The following is a 22,370-nucleotide window of genomic DNA, read 5'->3' as shown; positions in this document are numbered from 1 at the left end:
ACAATCTATAGATACCTATCCTAAATACTGGCTAACGTTGACCTGTCATGCTAGCAAGCCATAAAGTATGCTAACAAATAATTAAATGCATGTAATATTATTATTAGGCTACAGTAAGTGAACTTCCTTCAGTCATATCTTACTGATTGAGTGTGTGGGGAGTTGTCATATTGCCAAGGCCAAGTGTGTCAATTTGCAATCAGCAGCAGACACGTTCACTTGACTACAATTGCACATATTTTGTATTATGTGTACACTAATAACTTGGCCGCAGGTCACTCGTAAAAGAAAGGGAGAAAGCCGTAACAATGTGTCAAGGTATTGGAAAACACGAGGGGGCCGGGCTATAATCCGTTAGGCGCGCGCCAAACCAACCGCCATCGGGTGCGCTGGCTGCAAAGAGATAACGTGCAGATGAAGCAAGGCAAGAGATGAACATAGCGAACAACCGTTGACCGCATACAGACGCCGATGGTTCGAGGAGCTTGGCGAATGTATTACATGTTTTGGCATGTCACTGTGACTCATTATTATTTGAAAAATATACATCTTTAGGAATTCACCTTCAAGGCACCATTGCATGAGCGAGTGAAGCGGTTGACTGGCGATGGTCTTCTGTCTATCTACGCGAAGATTTCCTCGACGGTCTCTTTGATAATTCCGTGCGGCATTACTGAGCAAAATCCGCGTGAGAAGCAGACAGTTGTTCAGAGTTTGGGACCAGGGAGATTCCGAAGGAGAGAGGGAACATTCATGTTATTTCTAAGGTAAGTTAAGTTCCCACAACCGGGTGTCACTATTAAATTCAGTGTTTTCATTTTCATTACTGTAGTTTAGCCTACCATAAAACGTCTTATATTCTTATTTTCGGTTTTGTTTTAGCTGTGTGAAGTTACTATTACTGACTGCGCATTGTATTGGCTACATTGTTGCAATGGATTAATTAGTTCTCTGCATTTATGTCTAACGCATGCAATAGCCTAACACCAAAAGTAGCCCAGCCTAATACATTTCATTGCATTGCATGCAGCTTCTAAGTTATCAAAGTTTTATAGTAGGCTAGCCTATATTTGATGCAGAATGTTGTTAATTGTGCGTGCTAAAAATGTGAAATATTTGAAATATGTGAATTTGCATGTGAAAACGTTTGAAAAGGCAGGATGATCTGCGAGCATAGATATAAATGAAATTTGTATAAAATCTGAAGGCTGCCGACCCAAGTTCCATCGATATTCATTATGAGATGCAATGCTCCAGTATGAAGCCCTGATGTTTATTTAATGTTTATTAGTAGGCTACAATATGTGATTTATTAATGCAGAGTTAATATAAATTAATTTGTAAGAGATTTTGCCAGCATTGCATTGTTTTGATTTATGTGTTGATATATTCATGTTTTTTCAGAATGTATTTCAATATTTGGACATTTGGACTGTCAACAACCTCAGTAAGAAGTTTTGGAAATCAAATGTTCTTTCTCTTCAAGAAACAACATTTGGGTCCATCCAAATTGATAAGCAGCAACACTGCCAACCAGGGATGGAAATTAAGGGATGGAAATTAAGCTAGCCCGTAGCTAGCACTTTTCAGACTGGGCTTTTGGACCCTTGGCTACAGAGAATGTCACTTGGGCTAGTAGAAATTGCATTCTACTAACCTGGCTGGCCAGTGCCCAAAATCCTTAAATTCCATCCCTGGTCCCAGTATGTGACAATAAAACATAAAATTAAAAACATAAAACTATAGCCTACCCAGCTGTATATACCCGGCTACTCAGCTCAGCCAGACTTTAGCACCACAACACTATGCCAAGGAGTTGTATTTGGGTCATGCTAAAATGCAACCACACTTCCTTAACACTGCAACAAAGTAGCTTTTTCTAATACTTAAAAAGCCTATGACATTTCATAAAGAAAGGAATCACCTGAACACATTTTAATTAAAGGTGCAATCTGCAACTTCTCTGTCTCATTTGGCAATAACATGAATGAAAAACACAGGCTGAAATAAATAACGTACAAATAACAAACAAACAAACAAAAATTCAGACTATGCAATTAAGTACCTCTTCCTCTCTGTCAGTTTTTGGAGGACAGAGAACACAATCATCTTATACAAGCTGGAACTGTGAAACTCTGGGTCAAACATTCATCTTGTTGACACATGAACTATTGAACCAAACTACACCCTCAATGTAATATAAATACTTATCTCCATATCATATTCTGTTAATAAAACATTTAGCATATGATAAGGGTGTTTATCTGTTTAATCACAAAGGTTGATTGTGATAAAGAAGCCTTACAGCTGTTAATACATAACTGATACAGTAAAATAATGGTCAAAATAAGCTATTCCAAGGTTTATGTATTGAGTGAGTATAGATAGTGTTTGTGTGTGTGCGTGTGTGTGTGTGTGTGTGTGTGTGTGTATGCATGCATGCATCCGTCCGTCCGTGTGTGTGACTATACATATTCAATTTGACAAACAGTATGTGTATTGGAATGCTTGTGTACATGTGTCGATCTATCTACCCACTTGATAAGGATGCTTACTCTGTCAGTATCAGTGACCCCAAGTGCATCTCTGATGCCGATCGAATGCCTCCGTGCCTCTGTCTGCCTTCCTGCGTTAGTACGCTGCCTGGGGGCGGCTGTCACCATGCTGTGGGCTGTAGTTTCTCAGAAACCAGGCAGATAGAGAATGGGTCAATCCGGAGCTGCATGCTAGTACGTAGACACACACACACAACCTCATCAGCTGTGGATAGGCCATGGCAGTTAAGAGAAGGTCTAAGATAGCTGCGTGTAGTCTACGTCTCTAGACCCTCTGGTCTGAGCTGACGGCAGCTCCAGTGAAAGAGTCTGCCATGACAGAGTCATTTTGCTGGATCCAAACAGACCTGACGTGTGTATAGAATACCTACTGGTCTACTGTAGGACTGATGGGGTTGATGTCCTGACTCTTTCTCTGTCAGTGAGGACCGAGGAGGCAATGATAATTCAACCAATGTGGGTAAGTAAACTGTGTGAAAATGTGTTGCACGTCATGCAATCGTCAATTGTGCTGCTGTCTCCTCTAGTTACAATGACATGGGGATTTTGATCACTGCCTGTGATAGTTTTTGCATGAGCAAAATGGAAAAGTAGAAGTGTGAATATGCACATTTAAACATACTGTACATATATACACGTACACAGTACACACATACAGTACCAGTCAAACGTTTGGACACACCTACTCATTCCAGGATTTTTCTTTATTTTTACTATTTTCTACATTGTAGAATAATAGTGAAGACATCAAAACTATGAAATAACACACATGGAATCATGTAGTAACCAAAAAAGTGTTAAACAAATCAAAATATATTTTATATTTGAGATTCTTCAAATAGCCACCCTTTGTCATGATGACAGCTTTGCACACTCTTGGCATTCTCTCAACCAGCTTCATGAGGGAGTCACCTGGAATGCATTTCAATTAACAGGTGTGCCTTCTTAAAAGTTAATTTGTGGAATTTCTTTCCTTCTTAATGCGTTTGAGCCAATCATTTGTGTTGTGACAAGGTAGTGGGGTATACAGAAGATAGCCCTATTTGGTAAAAGACCAAGTCCATATTATGGCAAGAACAGCTCAAATAAGCAAAAAGAAACAACAGTCCATCATTACTTTAAGACATGAAGGTCAGTCAATACGGAACATTTCAAGAACTTTGAAAGTTTCTTCAAGTGCAGTCGCAAAAGCCATCAAGCGCTATGATGAAACTGGCTCTCATGAGGACCACCACAGGAATGGAAGACCCAGAGTTACCTCTGCTGCAGAGGATAAGTTCTTTAGAGTTACCAGCCTCAGAAATTGCGGCCCAAATAAATGCTTCACAGAGTTCAAGTCACAGACAGCCGTGTCTTTGTGAGACGCAGTGAACGGATGATCTCCGCATGTTTATTTCCCACTGTAAAGCAAGGAGGAGGAGGTGTTATGGTGTGGGGGTGCTTTGCTGGTGACACTGTCTATGATTTATTTAGAATTCAAGACACACTTAACCTGCATGGCTACCACAGCATTCTGAAGCGATACGCCATCCCATCTGGGTTCGGCTTAGTGGGAATATCATTTGTTTTTCAACAGGACAATGACCCAACACATCTCCAGGCTGTGTAAGTGCTATTTTACCAAGAAGGAGAGTGATGGAGTGCTGCATCAGATGACCTGTCCTCCACAATCCCCCAACCTCAACCCAATTGAGATGGTTTAGGATGAGTCGGACCGCAGAGTGAAGGAAAAGCAGCCAACAAGTGCTCAGCATATGTGGGAACTCCTTCAAGACTGTTGGAAAAGCATTCCAGGTGATGCTGGTTGAGAGAATGCCAAGAGTGTGCAAAGCTGTCATCAAGGCAAAGGGTGGCTATTTGAAGAATCTCAAATATAAAATATATTTTGATTTGTTTAACACGTTTTTGGTTACTACATGATTCCATATGGATTATTGAACACTATGTGTTATTTCATAGTTTTGATATCTTCACAATTATTCTACAATGTAAAAAATAGTAAAAATAAAGAAAAACCCTTGAATGTGTAGGTGTGTCCAAACTTTTGACTGGTACTGTATATACACAGTATACACGTACAGTCGTGGTCAAAAGTTTTGAGAATGACACAAATATTAATTTTCACAAAGTCTGCTGCCTCAGTTTTTATGATGGCAATTTGCATATACTCCAGAATGTTATGAAGAGTGATCAGATGAATTGCAATTAATTGCAAAGTCCCTCTTTGCCATGAAAATGAACTTAATCCCAAAAACACATTTCCACTGCATTTCAGCCCTGCCACAAAAGGACCAGCTGACAGTGATTCTCTCGTTAACACAGGTGAGAGTGTTGACGAGGACAAGGCTGGAGATCACTGTCATGCTGATTGAGTTAGAATAACAGACTGGAAGCTTTAAAAGGAGGGTGGTGCTTGAAATCATTGTTCTTCCTCTGTTAACATTTACATCATTTAGCAGACGCTCTTATCCAGAGCGACTTACAGTTAGTGCACACATTTACATACCCCATGGGAATCGAACCCACAACCCTGGCGTTGCAAACGCCATGCTCTACCAACTGAGCTACCTCCCTGCCGGCCATTCCCTCCCCTTCCCTGGACGACGCTGGACCAATTGTGCACCGCCCCATTGGTCTCCCGGTTGCGGCCGGCTACAGCAGAGCCTGGATTCGAACCAGGATCTCTAGTGGCACAGCTAGCACTGCGATGCAGTGCCTTAGACCACTGCGCCACTCGGGAGACTAGGTTACCATGGTTACCTGCAAGGAAACACATGCCGTCATCATTGCTTTGCACAAAAAGGGCTTCACAGGCAAGGATATTGCTGCTAGTAAGATTGCACCTAAATCAACCATTTATCGGATCATCAAGAACTTCAAGGAGAGAGGTTCAATTATTGTGAAGAAGGCTTCAGGGCGCCTAAGAAAGTCCAGCAAGTGCCAGGACCGTCTCCTAAAGTTGATTCAGCTGCGGGATCGGGGCACCACCAGTGCAGAGCTTGCTCAGGAATGGCATCAGGCAGGTGTGAGTGCATCTGCACGCACAGTGAGGCAAATACTTTTGGAGGATGGCCTGGTGTCAAGAAGGGCAGCGAGGAAGCCACTTCTCTCCAGGAAAAACATCAGGGACAGACTGATATTGTGCAAAAGGTACAGGGATTGGACTGCTGAGGACTGGGGTAAAGTCATTTTCTCTGATGAATCCCCTTTCCGATTGTTTGGGGCATCCGGAAAAAAGCTTGTCCGGAGAAGACAAGGTGAGCGCTACCATCAGTCCTGTGTCATGCCAACAGTAAAGCATCCTGAGACCATTCATGTGTGGGGTTGCTTCTCAGCCAAGGGAGTGGGCTCACTCACAATTTTGCCTAAGAACACAGCCATGAATAAAGAATGGTACCAACACATCCTCCGAGAGCAACTTCTCCCAACCATCCAAGAACAGTTTGGTGATGATACATGATGGAGCACCTTGCCATAAGGCAAAAGTGATAACTAAGTGGCTCGGGGAACAAAACATCGACATTTTGGGTCCATGGCCAGGAAACTCCCCAGACCTTAACCCCATTGAGAACTTGTGGTCAATCCTCAAGAGGCGTGTGGACAAACAAAAACCCACAAATTCTGACAAACTCCAAGCATTGATTATGCAAGAATGGGCTGCCATCAGTCAGGATGTGGCCCAGAAGTTAATTGACAGCATGCCAGGGCGGATTGCAGAGGTCTTGAAAAAGAAGGGTCAACACTGCAAATATTGACTCTTTGCATAAACTTAATGTAATTGTCAATAAAAGCCTTTGACACTTATGGAATTATTGTAATTATACTTCAGTATACCATAGTAACATCTGACAAAAATATCTAAAAACACTGAAGCAGCAAACTTTGTGAAGACCAATACTTGTGTCATTCTCAAAACATTTGCCCACGACTGTACACACACACACACGTACACACACACGTCCACACACACACACACATACACACACACACTTTTTCTAGTCAGGTCACATGGTAAAAAAAAGGAGTCTACAAATGAATACTACAACAAATGCACAGACAATAACATTCTATTGTAGTTACAGGGCTACTAACATACTATTTGTCCTGTGTGTGTGCAAGCGTGTGTAAAGGCTTTGAGGGTGTCTTGGGATTACCGTTGGACCATATGTTTAGGTCAGAGACTTATCTTGACTGTAAAACACTTGTTGACTTTCCAAAGGAGCAACTTTCTGTATCAATCAATCAATAATTACATTGACAAATCTCTTCAGAGCCACTGTAAATTGAACTTGCCATTTTCCCTTCAAACATTGTGTTTGAGTCAGTACAACACCTCATAGGTTTGATGACTGAAAGAAAGTCTGTGTGGCTGAAACTAATTCATTGCAGTGACAATGATTGATCAATTAAGTGCCAGGGAGGAACCAATGAGACTGAGGAACTGATCTTATAAATACTGTACCTGTGTACACAGTATACTATAGCAACAACATTATAATGACATTTGTATTTGTATTTATTCTGTTTAGTAATCCAGGCACTTGTCATCTCCCGTCTGGATTACTGCAACTCAATGTTGGCTGGGCTCCCTGCCTGTGCCATTAAACCCCTACAATTTATCCAGAATGCTGCAGCCCGTCTGGTGTTCAACCTTCCCAAGTTCTCTCATGTCACCCCGCTCCTCCGCATACTCCACTGGCTTCCAGTTGAGGCTCGCATCTACTACAAGACCATGGTGCTTGCCTACGGAGCTGTGAGGGGAACGGCACCTCCTTACATTCAGGCTCTGATCAGACCCTATACCCAAACGAGGGCACTACGTTCATCCACCTCTGGCCTGCTAGCTCCCCTACCTCTACGGAAGCACAGTTCCCGCTCAGCCCAGTCAAAGCTATTCGCTGCTCTGGCACCCCAATGGTGGAACAAGCTCCCCCACGACGCCAGGACAGCGGAGTCACTGACCACCTTCTGGAAATCCTACCTCTTTAAGGAATACCTGGAATAGTATAAAAGTAATCATTCTACCCCTCCGCCCCCCCCAAAAAAAAAAAAAGTGGTTGTCCCACTGGCTATCATAAGTTGAATGCACCAATTTGTAAGTCGCTCTGGAAAAGAGCAGTGTGTGGCTCTGAACTAATTAGTAGGTGTCTAGTTAATGGCAGAGGACTGCAGTGCTTCTCTGGTTAATCACGGGTCAGCGCGTTGAATTAGTCTTTGTCTGCTCTGCAGGGAGTGTGTGCTTTGGTGTGTCTGCCCATCTGTACTTCTTTTCACTTGTGTTTGGCTTTAGCATTAGTTTGAGTGTGTGCCTAGCTATCAGTGTGTATATGCAACCTGTGGTGTGTGTGTGTGTGTGTGTGTGTGTGTGTGTGTGTGTGTGTGTGTGTGTGTGTGTGTTTAATGGTTCAGTGCAGCTCTCTGACCCAGACAGGTATGTGTACTGGCCTCTGGCTGCTGGTTGATCCACACGCCTCAGTGAGCTGTGAAATCCCTTCGCACCATATCGATTTGGCTTCCATCTATATTGACAGAGCTCATCAGAGCCAACCCCCCCCACACACACACACACACACACACACACACACACACACACACACTCTTCTGAACCCAGCTATGGAGGGTGTTGCTATGGTAATGACAGAAAGCAAGGCACCCAGAACTCTGATTGGTCAGCCTTGATACCAGTTGGGTACCGGGGGATTTAAGGTCAGGGGTTAAATTGGGCCGGGGCCTGCCGGGAAAACACATTTGAAAGCAATTTTTAATGGCCATTGTTAAAAGTGGAGTATCACACTTACATCTATGAGCGAACTGAGCAAACTGCACCAGAGTTTTTAGAAGCAGCATGATTTAGCACTCCACAATTTGCCATGAGTGCATAGGGGAGACTGGGGCTAAATGTAACACTACGTTATAAAGTGCTTAAACCGGAGTGCCAGTGGAACGTTTTTTGGGGACATTCAAGTCATCAATATATTGCTAACTAGTAACAAGATAATGTTTAGTTTGTGATCTAGGTCATGATTAGCCCAATAGGATAAATGCAGATGGGCAACCCTATGCTTTAGCCTATTAATTTATAGACACTGTGCTGCATCAGTTGGGCTACAGGTGATAATGCTTATTGCTAAATAGCACACCTTTCTGATAAAATTGACCAATATGTTACTGGGACTATTTCTGGATGGAAAAATTATATTTTAGATGGTGTCAGCATAATTTAATTTTCATTCATTTACCTTTTAAAAAGACACCAGAACTGACCGTCTCACAGTTGTTCCGTATGACTTGGTCCACTGTTTTCCTCTCAACCCTTTGATTCAGCTGGTATGCCTGATGCCTCTTCAGCCCCACACTGTTTTTAATAATCCAATTTCTAATTGGTTTGAATTCAGTATGGCTGATAAAAACGTTCAAGGGGATCTAGGGTAAACGTAAGGGAGAAAAACCCCTCCAGGCGTCTTCTCTGGTCTGGATTACAACCTGTTGCTAAGACGAGAGCCGTGTTGGAGAGTTTGGCTTCATAACTCTTTCTCGCCTAATTCTTTATTGATTCATTCATCTGTTTGAACACACACATGGGTAAACATAATGTTAAAAGAAAAATAAATGAACAAATAATTAAGAAAAATAAATAAAAAATAATGATAGAAACTTACATAAAAATCTCCCTTATGAAAAAGTCAAAATCCATGAAAAGAAATGTTTAGCAGAGAAGAAGATGACTAAATGGGAGAATAGAATATTGATGAATTAGAGGCTACCATAACCGGCCCCACGGGGGGTAGCTAACAGAAAAGCTCTGCTTCATTAGATATGTCGGCATGACTACAGCTAGTTGTGTGTGTGTGTGTGTGTGTGTGTGTGCCAGCGTCATCTGTGATGTGAAATGTCACCCTGTAGTTCAGCAGTGTGTGTGTGTGTTTGTGTGATGTGAAACGTCACCCTGTAGGTCAGTGGTGTGTGTGTCTCAGTGCTAGGCTCTGGCGTTGTCATGGGAATCTGATCCCCTCTCTCCTCCACCTTCTCACTGTCTCTGATACATACTGCATGTGTGAACTGAATACAATATTGACGGTTTATCTGTCAGCCTGGTATTATCATAATGACTACCTATAGAACTTCCTAGTACCCATAGGGCACTTTTACTGAGCCAGTAGTTTGAAAATAAATCTACAATCTACGTTTGAGATTGTACATAGAAGTAACAATGTACTAGTATCACCTACCTAGAGGCCAAAGAGACAGAATTACTGTGTACTCCAGGTGGTGGATCAGTATAGGTAGAGGACCTCACTTCAACCCATATGCACATTTAAGACAGGCCTAGTCATCATACAAGGTTTAGGATGACTAAAGAGCCCAGAGGGTAAAAAGTGTCTTGGAACTTGATGCTCATTTACAATAACAAGAGAACAGCTTTAGATTATAATCATAATATGACAGAGATAATAATGATATGACAGAGATAATAATAATATGACAGAGATACAGTGGGGGAAAAAAGTATTTAGTCAGCCACCAATTGTGCAAGTTCTCCCCCTTAAAAAGATGAGAGAGGCCTGTAATTTTCATCATAGGTACACGTCAACTATGACAGACAAAATGAAGAAAAAAAAATCCAGAAAATCACATTGTAGGATTTTTTATGAATTTATTTGCAAATTATGGTGGAAAATAAGTATTTGGTCACCTACAAACAAGCAAGATTTCTGGCTCTCACAGACCTGTAACTTCTTCTTTAAGAGGCTCCTCTGTCCTCCACTCGTTCCCTGTATTAATGGCACCTGTTTGAACTTGTTATCAGTATAAAAGACACCTGTCCACAACCTCAAACAGTCACACTCCAAACTCCACTAAAGTTTCTCAATACTTTGTTATATACCCTTTGTTGGCAATGACACAGGTCAAACGTTTTCTGTAAGTCTTCACAAGGTTTTCACACACTGTTGCTGGTATTTTGGCCCATTCCTCCATGCAGATCTCCTCTAGAGCAGTGATGTTTTGGGGCTGTCGCTGGGCAACACAGACTTTCAACTCCCTCCAAAGATTTTCTATGGGGTTGAGATCTGGAGACTCCAGGACCTTGAAATGCTTCTTACGAAGCCACTCCTTCGTTGCCCGGGCAGTTTGTTTGGGATCATTGTCATGCTGAAAGACCCAGCCACGTTTCATCTTCAATGCCCTTGCTGATGGAAGGAGGTTTTCACTCAAAATCTCACGATACATGGGCCCCATTCATTCTTTCCTTTACACTGATCAGTCGTCCTGGTCCCTATGCAGAAAAACAGCCCCAAAGCATGATGTTTCCACCCCCATGCTTCACAGTAGGTATGGTGTTCTTTGGATGCAACTCAGCATTCTTTGTCCTCCAAACACGACGAGTTGAGTTTTTACCAAAAAGTTATATTTTGGTTTCATCTGACCATATGACATTCTCCCAATCCTCTTCTGGATCATCCAAATGCACTCTAGCAAACTTCAGACGGGCCTGGACATGTACTGGCTTAAGCAGGGGGACACGTCTGGCACTGCAGGATTTGAGTCCCTGGCGGCGTAGTGTGTTACTGATGGTAGGCTTTGTTACTTTGGTCCCAGCTCTCTGCAGGTCATTCACTAGGTCCCCCCGTGTGGTTCTGGGATTTTTGCTCACCGTTCTTGTGATCATTTTGACCCCACGGGGTGAGATCTTGCGTGGAGCCCCAGATCGAGGGAGATTATCAGTGGTCTTGTATGTCTTCCATTTCCTAATAATTGCTCCCACAGTTGATTTCTTCAAACCAAGCTGGTGATATCCCTTCCCTATTGCAGATTCAGTCTTCCCAGCCTGGTGCAGGTCTACAATTGTGTTTCTGGTGTCCTTTGACAGCTCTTTGGTCTTGGCCATAGTGGAGTTTGGAGTGTGACTGTTTGAGGTTGTGGACAGGTGTCTTTTATACTGATAACAAGTTCAAACAGGTGCCATTAATACAGGTAACGAGTGGAGGACAGAGGAGCCTCTTAAAGAAGAAGTTACAGGTCTGTGAGAGCCAGAAATCTTGCTTGTTTATAGGTGACCAAATACTTATTTTTCACCATAATTTGCAAATAAATTCATAAAAAATCCTACAATGTGATTTTCTGGAATTCTTTTCTCTCAATTTGTCTGTCATAGTTGACGTGTACCTATGTTGAAAATTACAGGCCTCTCTCATCTTTTTAAGTGGGAGAACTTGCACAATTGGTGGCTGACTAAATACTTTTTTCCCCACTGTAATAAAAATATGACAGAGATAATAATAATATGATGATACTGTCTGTATTTGAGGTGATTGGCAGGTGGTATTTATAACCATTATTGGCTTTTTATTTTTTTATTTAACCGTTATTTATCCAGGAAGTCCCATTGAAGTCAGGATAGTCTTTTACGAGGGAGACCTGAAATGATAGTATCAAAAGCCGAATAGAACATTTACTCCATTACTCATTTGCCAATTATTAGGTTACTAAACGTTCTGTTGCTCTTGCCTCACCCAACACCTAATACAACGGGTCCCACTCTTCTTTCCCAGTATTTAGCCTATGGCCCAGTTCCACTAGGTGGTATGTCTGTTTTCACACGTTTATCTTAGAAGATCATGTTCCTCCTCTCCAGCCATCTGAACACATTACATCCTCACTTATAAAACACCAAATACGCTGCAGTTCAGAGGTCACCGAATTCAGAGTTCACAGAGTTCTGAATGGCATGTGCAGGGGGACTTTGAGCTGGTGCCTTATCATGGACAGAGTGTGAGATAAATGTGTGAAAAAAGAGAGTGAGAAAGGAGAGAGAGAAAGGGAGAGGGACTTTACAAGGGCAGCCAGGCTCCAAGGACATTCCCTCAGCTATCATCACGTTCTGTACATCGCTGAGCTTCCAGAAACAGAAACACAGGAAGACAGACAGACAGCAGGATTATTAGAAACGCTATGGAACCACATGGACAGTGCCTTGCAAAAGTATTCAGACCCCTTGGATTCATATTTGTTTTTTAAAGCAGATATAAGTCAAAACTTTAACTTGGCCACTCAGGAACATGAACTGTCTTCTTGGTAAGCAACTCCAGTGTAGATTAGGCCTTGTGTTGCAGGTTATTATCCTGCTGAAAGGTGACTTCCTCTCCCAGTCTCTGGTGTAAAGCAGACTGAAGCAGGTTTTCCTCTAGGATTTTGTCTGTGCTTAGCTCCATCCTGTTGATTTTCATCCTGAAAAACTCCCCAGTATACCCATAACATGATGCAGCCACCACCATGCTTGAAAATAAGGAGGCAGTTACTCAGTAATGTTTTCTGTTGGATTTGCCCCAAACATAAGGATTTGCATTCAGGCCAAAAAGTGTATTCCTTTGCTATGTTATTTTGCAGTATTACTTTAGTGCCTTGTTGCATACAAGATGCATGTTTTGGAATCTTTTTTTTCTGTATATTTGTATTATTTTCACTGTCATTTAAGTCATTATTGTGGAGTCACTACAATGTTGTTGATCCATCCTCAGTTTTCTGTGTAACTGTTTTAAAATCACCAATGGCATCATGGTAACATCCCTGAGCAGTTTCATTCCTGTCCTGCAGCTCAATTCAGAAGGACGACTGTATCTTTGATGTGTCTGGGTGGTTTTATACATAATCCACTGGATAATTATTAACTTGACCATGCTTAAAGATGTATTCAATGTCTGATTTGTTATTGTTACCCATCTACCAATCACTGCCCTTCTTTATGAAGCTTCCTGGTCTTTGTAGTTGAATCTGTGCTTGAAATTCAATACTTGACTGAGGGACCTTACAGATGTATGTATGGGGGACAGAGGAAGGGTTAGCCATAAATCATGTCAACCCCTATTATTTCACACAGAGGGTGTCCATGTAACTTATTATGTGATTTTCTAAGCCAAATTTGACTCCTGGACTGATTCAGGCTTGTCTAAATGAATGGGTTGAATACTTATTTAACAATTATATTTTAGTTATGAATGTTTTATTTATCTTTTGAAAAAAAGTACTTCTCTTCCACTTTGACATTAGAGTATTTTTTTGTAGATTGTTAACCAAAAAATTACAATTAAATCTATTTTAATCCCACTTTGTAACACAATAAAATGTAAAGAACTCCAAGGGGTCTGAATGCTTTTGCAAGGCACTGTATCTGTTGATAAGGAAACTTTCATACACATATTTTTGTGGCATGTATTTATTGTTTTATCTCTGAGAGAGACATGGAGATCATCAATGTTTATTTTGTGATGTATATTGATGTATAAATAGTTGATACTTTTCACACAAAAAGGCCTTTCAGCAAAATACACATTGAAAACAGTAGACATTTGTGGGCTATGATTTTGTAGTGTGTGTGTGTGTGTGTGTGTGTGTTTCAGAACCCAGAGCCAAATCTCACGTGAACGCTAGCCAGCTATGTTAACAGCCTGTCACGAGAGACTAGCCTGTCACGAGAGACTAGCCTGTCACGAGAGACTAGCCTGTCACGAGAGACTAGCCTGTCACGAGAGACTGTGTCTGTGTTTGTGCGTGCATCTTTCTTTTGGATTAGAGATTAAACGAGTGCAAGACGTTGAGCAGCTACGCGTGTCAGATGCTGTCCCAGTAACCCTCATGCTTAATAGAATTAGCACTAGTAGATTGCAGCTGAGACTATGTATTAGCCCCCCCCGTACTGTACAGAGTGACCAATCAAAGCACACGATACTTACTGCTGATTCACGATGCTTTATCATCATGATACAGAGTATAACTATCTTAATGACTCTGGAATAGCATTGTAATAGCAGTTCAGTAACGTCAGCTGCTCCAGCTCCTGGTACTTGGTACAAACTGCTGTTACTGGATCTGACTGGTGATAAATAACTTACTTATTGGGGAGGAAAATCAATGTGCTGGTGCGCTTGAATAGGTAATAACTATAAGATCATTGAGGCTTTATATAAGGTGTTCTTTGAAAAGGGTTGTCTATGACTGGATTAATGATTACATTCCAATATAATCCACTAATTCAGCATCTTGGAGAAAAACAAAGTGGATAAATTCCACCACTTAGTAAAACCAAAAATGTAGAAACATTTATCGTGGGACAAAAAAAAAAATCTCCATTAAGGCACTCTTGTTTTTCTTCAAGATTGCCTTGATATGAAAAATATGCCCCATGATAATTCTTTCTAAATGTTTTGTTTACTTAGTGGTGGATATTATCCCTTTTGTTTTTCTCCAAGATGCTTATTGAATTATTGGATTATATTGGAATTGAGTAATTTATCCTGAGGGGAACTCTATGGGTGACATGAGGCTGTAAAAACAATGCCTAACACAGGACGCGTTCCAGATGGGCATTTAACCATCTCACTCCTCAGCTTGAATTGTCTCCACCCGAGCTACCTAATAGTTTATCGGTGGCATAAATGTCTAAGACGTCATCAAGGGGGCGGTCACATGTGTTTGCGAGACAGAGGTTCTGAGTCCCAGTCTCGATGTGAGCTGGTAAGGGAAGAAGAGATTGGTTAAACAAGCCCAGTGACCTCCTTCACATTATGCACAATGACAGTAGTCGCAAAGTAGCATTATAGGTACACTCTATAACACATTCACAGATAATAAGATGACTACAAAGGTCCCCAGGCATTATGAGAACCTTTCTACTAAAAACAAGTAATGACAGGTCTGGGATCTCACCAACTTCAAGGACCATCTTTATAGTAATGACAGGTCTGTGATCCCACCAACCTCAAGGACCATCTTTATAGTAATGACAGGTCTGTGATCTCACCAACCTCAAGGGCCATCTTTATAGTAATGACAGGTCTGGGATCTCACCAACCTCAAGGACCATCTTTATAGTAATGACAGGTCTGGGATCTCACCAACCTCAAGGACCCTCTCTGCTCTATGATGACTTGACTTCATTACTGACATCAACCCCTTGTACTTTTATCCTTATAGAGTGGTTATTTTTTAGGGCCATCACCATCATCCCAAATTGTCCTCATATCCCAGATTGTCCTCATATCCCAGATTGTCCTCATATCCCAGATTGTCCTCATATCCCAGATTGTCCTCATATCCCATATTGTCCTCATATCCCAGATTGTCCTCATTACCAGCTAGCCTACAGCTTTATTATTATATTCCCTGAATTTGAAAGTCCTCACTAATCTCATAAAAAATATGTTGGTTTGTGATGCAAGTGAGAGGAAGTAGAACAGAGGATTAGTTGTTTCCAAGTCCAGGGAAAATCATCTGTTGCATTGATTTAATCTCCAGGTGGAATTGTGTGACCCAGCGATCGTCTTTTGTCCAGATCAGATAAGCCATGTGCTAAAACCCCTAAAAGAGAACACGTTGGCTCCCTGTTGTTGCGTGCACAAGAGAGAGTTACATTTGTAACCATGGAGATCCTACTCTTGATACCAAAGGCGACCCCTATTCTTTTTTTTTTGCTGCTGGACATGAAAAAAAACAAGATGTGCCATCAAAGTGGAGCAGCTTTACAGTGCAGTAACTCTTCCGGTCAAAGAGGGGCAAATAATGCCCTTTGGGCAATATCAACTCCTACCTTATTCAGAGAGGCTGAAAGACATGATGAATAAGGCTAAGTGAGTTGTAAAGTGCAGTAGTAGTGGCCCGTAATTCTCTATGAGGTGTTTTTCATTACTATCCTCAACTGCCATTTGTAGAGTTAACTTGGGACGAGAACTTAAGATGGAATTGGCTCATACACTGTGTATTCAAGGTAAAAGCAGCCTATGTGATGGCACAGCAAAATGTCAACGTCAGTTGGACATATGTGCTGTATTGGCTTGGAAACTGGGCCATGGCCCTATGCCTTAGGATCAGTATTTGGGTCACTGTACTGCACCACTAGACTATCTACCTGGGTTTTAAAAAGAGATTAAAGGTTTCTGAGTAGGAGGCTATTTGGAGGAGGTCTTCAGGCGATGTTGTGAGGGCCATTGAAATAGTTTTAGTAGGTCAGAATGTCATCAGAGATTTGTCTGAGGACAAAGAGCTCTAATGGAATGTTGGCAGTGTTCCAGTGTTCCCTGAGGTGAGTTCAACAAGTGTTCTGTTTGCAGCAAACATGTTACTTAGTAAGAATTTCAGTTGAACGATTTGAATGAACATTCCAAAATGTCACGGTTAAACATCAAACAGATCATTTTTGTAAGGATAACTGTGGCAGTTTAGCCACAATAATCTAACTGCAAATGACTTTGCTATTCCCACTACATATAATAGCCACATGAATGGCCACATTATTATTCCTAGCGACAGTTTTAGTGGTGATCCTCCTGAATGTTGGATTAGTTTTTCCTCAAGGGCCTTTATGGCCACTGGTTGCAGCTGGCCTGCTAGCCTACATCAGTGACTAATTTTGTTCAAATCAAACTTATTTAATCAGTTGAAGAATGACAGACAAAAGATGTAATGGGTCTGCGCTCAAAAGGATGTCGCATAAAGCTTAATTCACTTTTAATTATTATTATTAATTTTTTTACTGCATCAAGGATAGCGTACACAGACGTTTCGGCTTTGCAGCCTTCTTCAGTGTTTAGAGGGAACACAGGTAAGCAGCAGGTGTTTCTAATCAGGGTGGTCACTCATCTTCCAATCAGGGATGTGACTTTTCTGGTCTACCAGTATACACGTTACAGTCACAAAGATATACAGAATTATAGGGTATGGGAGCGGGCACGAAGGGCAATTGAGGGCATCAGGCGTGAACCATTCAGTTGAAGAATGCTCACGTTTCTTACTGTGGAAATCTCTGGCAGACATGAGAGCAGGCTAGCAGATATGATGACGCTGCTCAATGGCTGGAGACTGAAACAGTTGCAGTAGCCTATGCGACTATTGGCAAGGCTACCCAATCTCAGAAAAGTTCACCCAGTCTCTCTAGGAAATTGTGGGACTTCCCTACCGTAAATAATTATAATAAACAATTATACAAATAATTAGGTGGGTGCATTTATTTGTCCAGTTTCACACATGTAAAGGTGTGTATTATACACGTACATTGAGTGTACAAAACATTAGGAACACCTGCTCTTTCCATGACAGACTGACCAGGTGAATCCAGGTGAAAGGTATGATCCCTTATTGATGTCACTTGTTAAATCCACTTCAATCAGTGTAGATGAAGGGAGGAGACAGGTTAAAGAAAGATTTGTAAGCCTTGAGATAATTGAGACATGGATTGTGTATGTGTGCCATTCAGAGGGTGAATGGGCAAGAGAAAATATTTAAATGCCTTTTGAACAGGGTATGGTAGTAGGTGCCAGGCGCACCGGTTTGAGTGTGTCAAGAACTGCCACGCTGCTAGGTTTTTAACGCTGAACAGTTTCCCGTGTGTATCACGAATGGTCCACCACCCAAAGGACATCCAGCCAACTTGACACAACAGTGGGAAGCATTGGAGTCAACATGGGCCAGCATCCCTGTGGAACGCTTTCGACACCTTGTAGAGTCCAAGCCCTGTTGAATTGAGGCTGTTCTGAGGGCAAAAGAGGGTGCAACTCAATATTTGGAACACTCAGTGTATAGCACAGGGTCAAGGAGCTAATTCTGTTCCTGTGACAGGTGTTGACTGGGATGCTGTTCCGCTGCCGCAGACATTAAGTCCCTACATAGTTAATTGGTTAATTTTTACCTACTTCACCATGCGAACCTCATGTGAGCGCCTCCCTCCAGACCACAGTTAAGTGGAGTCACTCACATATACAGTAACAATACAGCACACTGGTGTCTGGTAGAGCTATGCATTTTGAATGAAATCCAACTGTTCCCAGGCTCTACTCAACAGACCAGCCGGTAAATAATTAATAGAGGCTTTGTGGCCAATGAGTAGGCATATTTATAAATCAGCCATAACGCACAGTAATATTCAGACACAGGATTATTATTTGTTTACAGTGCAACTGTTGTCTTTACTAATTGGTCCGTTGAGTCAGGTGGTCAGTTGATCAGTTGACCAAAAAGACACAGAGAGCCCATAGCGCTCGGCTGAGGGGAGGGCATGAGCAGGTTCATTTGAAAAGGATTCCCCTTTCAGGGTAGCGCCTTATTGTGTCTCACTGTGGTTGGCTGAACACTAGCTGTAGGTAGCTGTCACTCATAAGGTCTTACGGGGTGACCAGATACTCCTGCTCGGGACAGAATAAGAGAGGGAGAGAGAGAGACCATATTAGAGACACATATTTCCCTCAGATTACACAGACCCACAATAAACTCCCATTCCTATTGGGTGAAATACCACAGTGTGCCATCACAGCAGCAAGATTTGTGACCTGTTGCCACAAGAAAAGGGCAATCAGTGAAGAACAAACACCATTGAAAATACAACCCATATTTATTTCACTTTTGTTTATTATCTATTTCACTTGCTTTGGCAATGTAAACATATGTTTCCCATTCCAATAAAGCCCTTTGAATTGAATTGATAGAATGAGAGACAGCAGATCCTTTCTTATCCTCCAGCTCCTGAGGGCGGCCCCAAGCTGTGAGGCTGCAGCTTGGGAAGGAAGGAGGAGAAGGAGGGGGGTTGTGTGGTGAAGGATGCGGGCGGGGGGCAAAGTGCACCAGCCTCTGAGTGGATCAGGGGTTTGAGCAGTGACGTATGTAACAGTTTTGCTTCCGTCCCTCTCCTCGCCCCTACCTGGGCTTGAACCAGGGACCCTCTGCACACAACGACAACAGTCACCCTCGAAGCACCGTTACCCGTCGCTCCACAAAAGCCGCGGCTCTTGCAGAGCAAGGGAAACAACTACTTCAAGGTCTCAGAGCGAGTGACGTCAGCGATTGAAACGCTACTAGTGCGCACCGCTAACTAGCTAGCCATTTCACACTGGTTACACCTACACTCTTAGAAATAAAGGTGCTAACTGTAACCTAAAATGGTTATTCGGCTGTCTCCATAGGAGAACCCTTTGAAGAACACTTTTTGGTTCCAGGTAGAACCCTTTTGAGTTCCATTTAGAACCCGTTACACAGAGGGTTCTACATAGAACCCAAAAGAGTTCTACCTGAAACCAAAAAGGGTTCTATTTGGAACCAAAAAGGGTTATCCTATGGGGACAGCTAAAGAACCCTTTTGGAACCCTGGGTGTAGCCCTGGGAGAGAGGGTGAGGGCTGGGTTAGTGAAGGAGAGGTAGGTGACTTGGTTTGGAAGGACCGTCCTTCTGTTCTTCTGCTGTAGAGCAGCCAGGGGAGGCTGTAATAAGCTCCTTCCTTTAATCCAAACTTCAGCCACAGATCAAAAAGCCGATTATCCCCAATGTCAGTGTAGTCCAATGACATGGGGACCGGTGGGAGTTGTTTGGAGCAAATCTCTTATTTTTGTTGATGTCGTTTTTAAGCTGTTAAGCTCTTTTGGTGCAGTATTTGTCTTTAGAGTATAGTTCTAAAAGACTTGAAATCTAGGGCTCAAATGCTCATACTTTACTGGGCTTTGTCGGAACACGTGCCACCATGTTCTGACTGCTGTGTCACAAGATGACCCTCTAAACAGCCTCAAACAATCCCCAACAGTCCACCACCAACTGAAACAGTAAACTAGGAACACTGAAAACACCTCAGAAAACAGCCAGGAAATTAGAACCAGCACCTTTGAGTAATATTAAAAATGCATTTACACTTGGCTTGTGTTTACCTTGTTTTTCGTTGCTTACCGCTGATAACCAGACAGCCAAATTGAATAACTAGCCCCTCAGCGCTAACATTGGACAATGATGTCTTTGTGACTGTGCAGACTGGGCGGTCCTACATGACTGAGTGAGCTTAGCCTCTGGTGTATTTTCCAAGGGGCTTCTGTAACTGAGTAAATGTACACTAGTCCTGATTAGTAGAATAAGCTACTACTCTCTAGCTCTATTTAACTCCCAGTCTGCCATCATGAATAGTCTTGAGATGAGAGGCCCTGGCTTGGGCTTGTCAGACTTGACCCAGGGAATTATACACAGGCACAAGAACGCACAGACACACACGCTGACCCACACACAGGTCCATCTGTTCCCAGGGGGATTTGAATCAGGGGACGATCCCAGATGTTGATGAATATATAAATACACAGTATTGTTGTTCTTCAACGATCTATCTAAACCTCTACACCTTTTGGCTGTCTGTGTTGGCTGACAGCGTTGATCCCTAAGAGCTGTCTGTGGGTCTGTTTGTTCGCTTGTCTGTCTGCATGGAGCTTTTCTTTCCCCTTCAACCTAAATCTCTTTATTGCTTTTTATAGCATCTTTGTTGTTGGATATCATATGTCATTGCCTTCAGCTGGTAGCCTACTAACAAAACATTGTTTACTGTAGAATATGCCACATTAGCAAGTCTTGTAATCATAAAGAGGTGCAGTGTTGATAGACATTTTAGACATTTGGCGTGGAAATTATTACACAGGGACACTCAAAGTCAATCTTAAATGAATCATTGTTTATTATCAGCGCGCTGGAGAGGTTCCAACAAACGTGATGCACCATAGTGAACGTTTGTCAGGAGCTCTAAAGGGGCAGTCCCGTTAGTTCTCTTATATACTGCAGACCAGTCATATTTGCATGATTTAGCTTATTCATAATTAATTCATCATTAACGTTTGCTTCATTCATGTGACCGACCAATACTGGGTCATGCATGTGACAGACCAATACCTCACGAGGCTTCTTCTCTAACCTTGAAACTGAGATATCTTTCTTTCTCAAAACAAGGGTCTGGGCATACTGCCAAATTGCAGATACTGATAGTGAGGATTCGCTCAGTCAGTCACTTGCATGAACACAGAAATGTATAAATACAAAAGCTCCAACATAAAATGTTCCATCATACATTGAATGTGTCCCAAATGGTAAACTATTCCAACTATAGTGCACTATATGGGTCAAATGTAGTGCACTAAAAAGAGAATTAGGGTGCCATTTGGGACAGAGCCATTGAGACATTCAGAGGTCTTTGCTGTAGTCCAGTGTAAAGAATGCTTAATCTAACAGATCAGCAATTGGGAGACTAAACGGAACATTCTTCTACGTTTTAAACAGCAGGCATTCATCCACCCGCCTTTTGAGATGTAAAACCTGAGAAACCAAATGATAAGACTCACATGAATGCGCTAAAAAGAAAAGCTCATTAAGTCACTGGCTTGGACTACGCATAATTATACACATTTTGACGTGTCATGGTGATGTGAGGCGAAATCCCAGAAATGGGCTTGTTGTTTAGGTCATGGTGACTCTGAGGTTAGTAAATGTGACGGGGGAAATATCGCCTTCTGGGGCCTCTGACTGTTGTGGCGTGATGCATGGTTGTGATTCTGCCACATTGGGGGAGGTAAAGGGAGGGTGGGGGTGTCCTGTGATCTGTCCCATGACTGCAGAGGATGTTGTCCCACATTATAATGCCCCCCTTCCCACCTGCCCCACACACACACACACACACACACACCCAGGTCCCTCTGAAGGCCTACAGTCAGATGTGTAACTGTAGCCTGTGTGTGTTTCTGTGTGTGTGTGTGTGTGTGTGTGTGTGTGTGTGTGTGTGTGTGTGTGTGTGTGTGTGTGTGTGTGTGTGTGTGTGTGTGTGTTGGCAGATCGTTGGAGAACAGCTGTGTGATGCTGTGGCTGCTGGTCCTTGTCCTGCCCGGGGTGGCATGCAGCGCCCTGACCCAGAACCTTCTACAGCCTGACAACGACCACAGAGACGGTGAGTCACACGGCCCACTACAGACTGACCTCACAGTCCACTAGATAGACTGTCTCTGTCGCTGTGTGTCTCTGTGGGTGTCTCTGTGTGTCTCTGTG

General features: G+C 42.4%; 1 protein-coding gene across 1 annotated transcript in view; it reads left to right on the top strand.

Moving 5' to 3' along the window:
- Nucleotides 1-325: 325 nt before the first annotated feature.
- The window catches only part of LOC121547809 (prolactin receptor), a 43,276-nt gene continuing 21,231 nt past the window's right edge, over nt 326-22,370 (top strand). Inside the window, exons 1-2 of the mRNA XM_041859234.2 lie at nt 326-767; nt 22,160-22,272. Of these exons, the coding sequence (XP_041715168.2) occupies nt 754-767; nt 22,160-22,272 (127 nt within the window). The 5' untranslated portion in view covers nt 326-753. The remainder of the gene's footprint in view (nt 768-22,159; nt 22,273-22,370) is intronic.

Source organism: Coregonus clupeaformis, chromosome 31 (genome assembly GCF_020615455.1).
Source record: "Coregonus clupeaformis isolate EN_2021a chromosome 31, ASM2061545v1, whole genome shotgun sequence".
NCBI lineage: Eukaryota > Metazoa > Chordata > Actinopteri > Salmoniformes > Salmonidae > Coregonus > Coregonus clupeaformis.
This window is presented reverse-complemented; position numbering and strand designations above follow the sequence as displayed.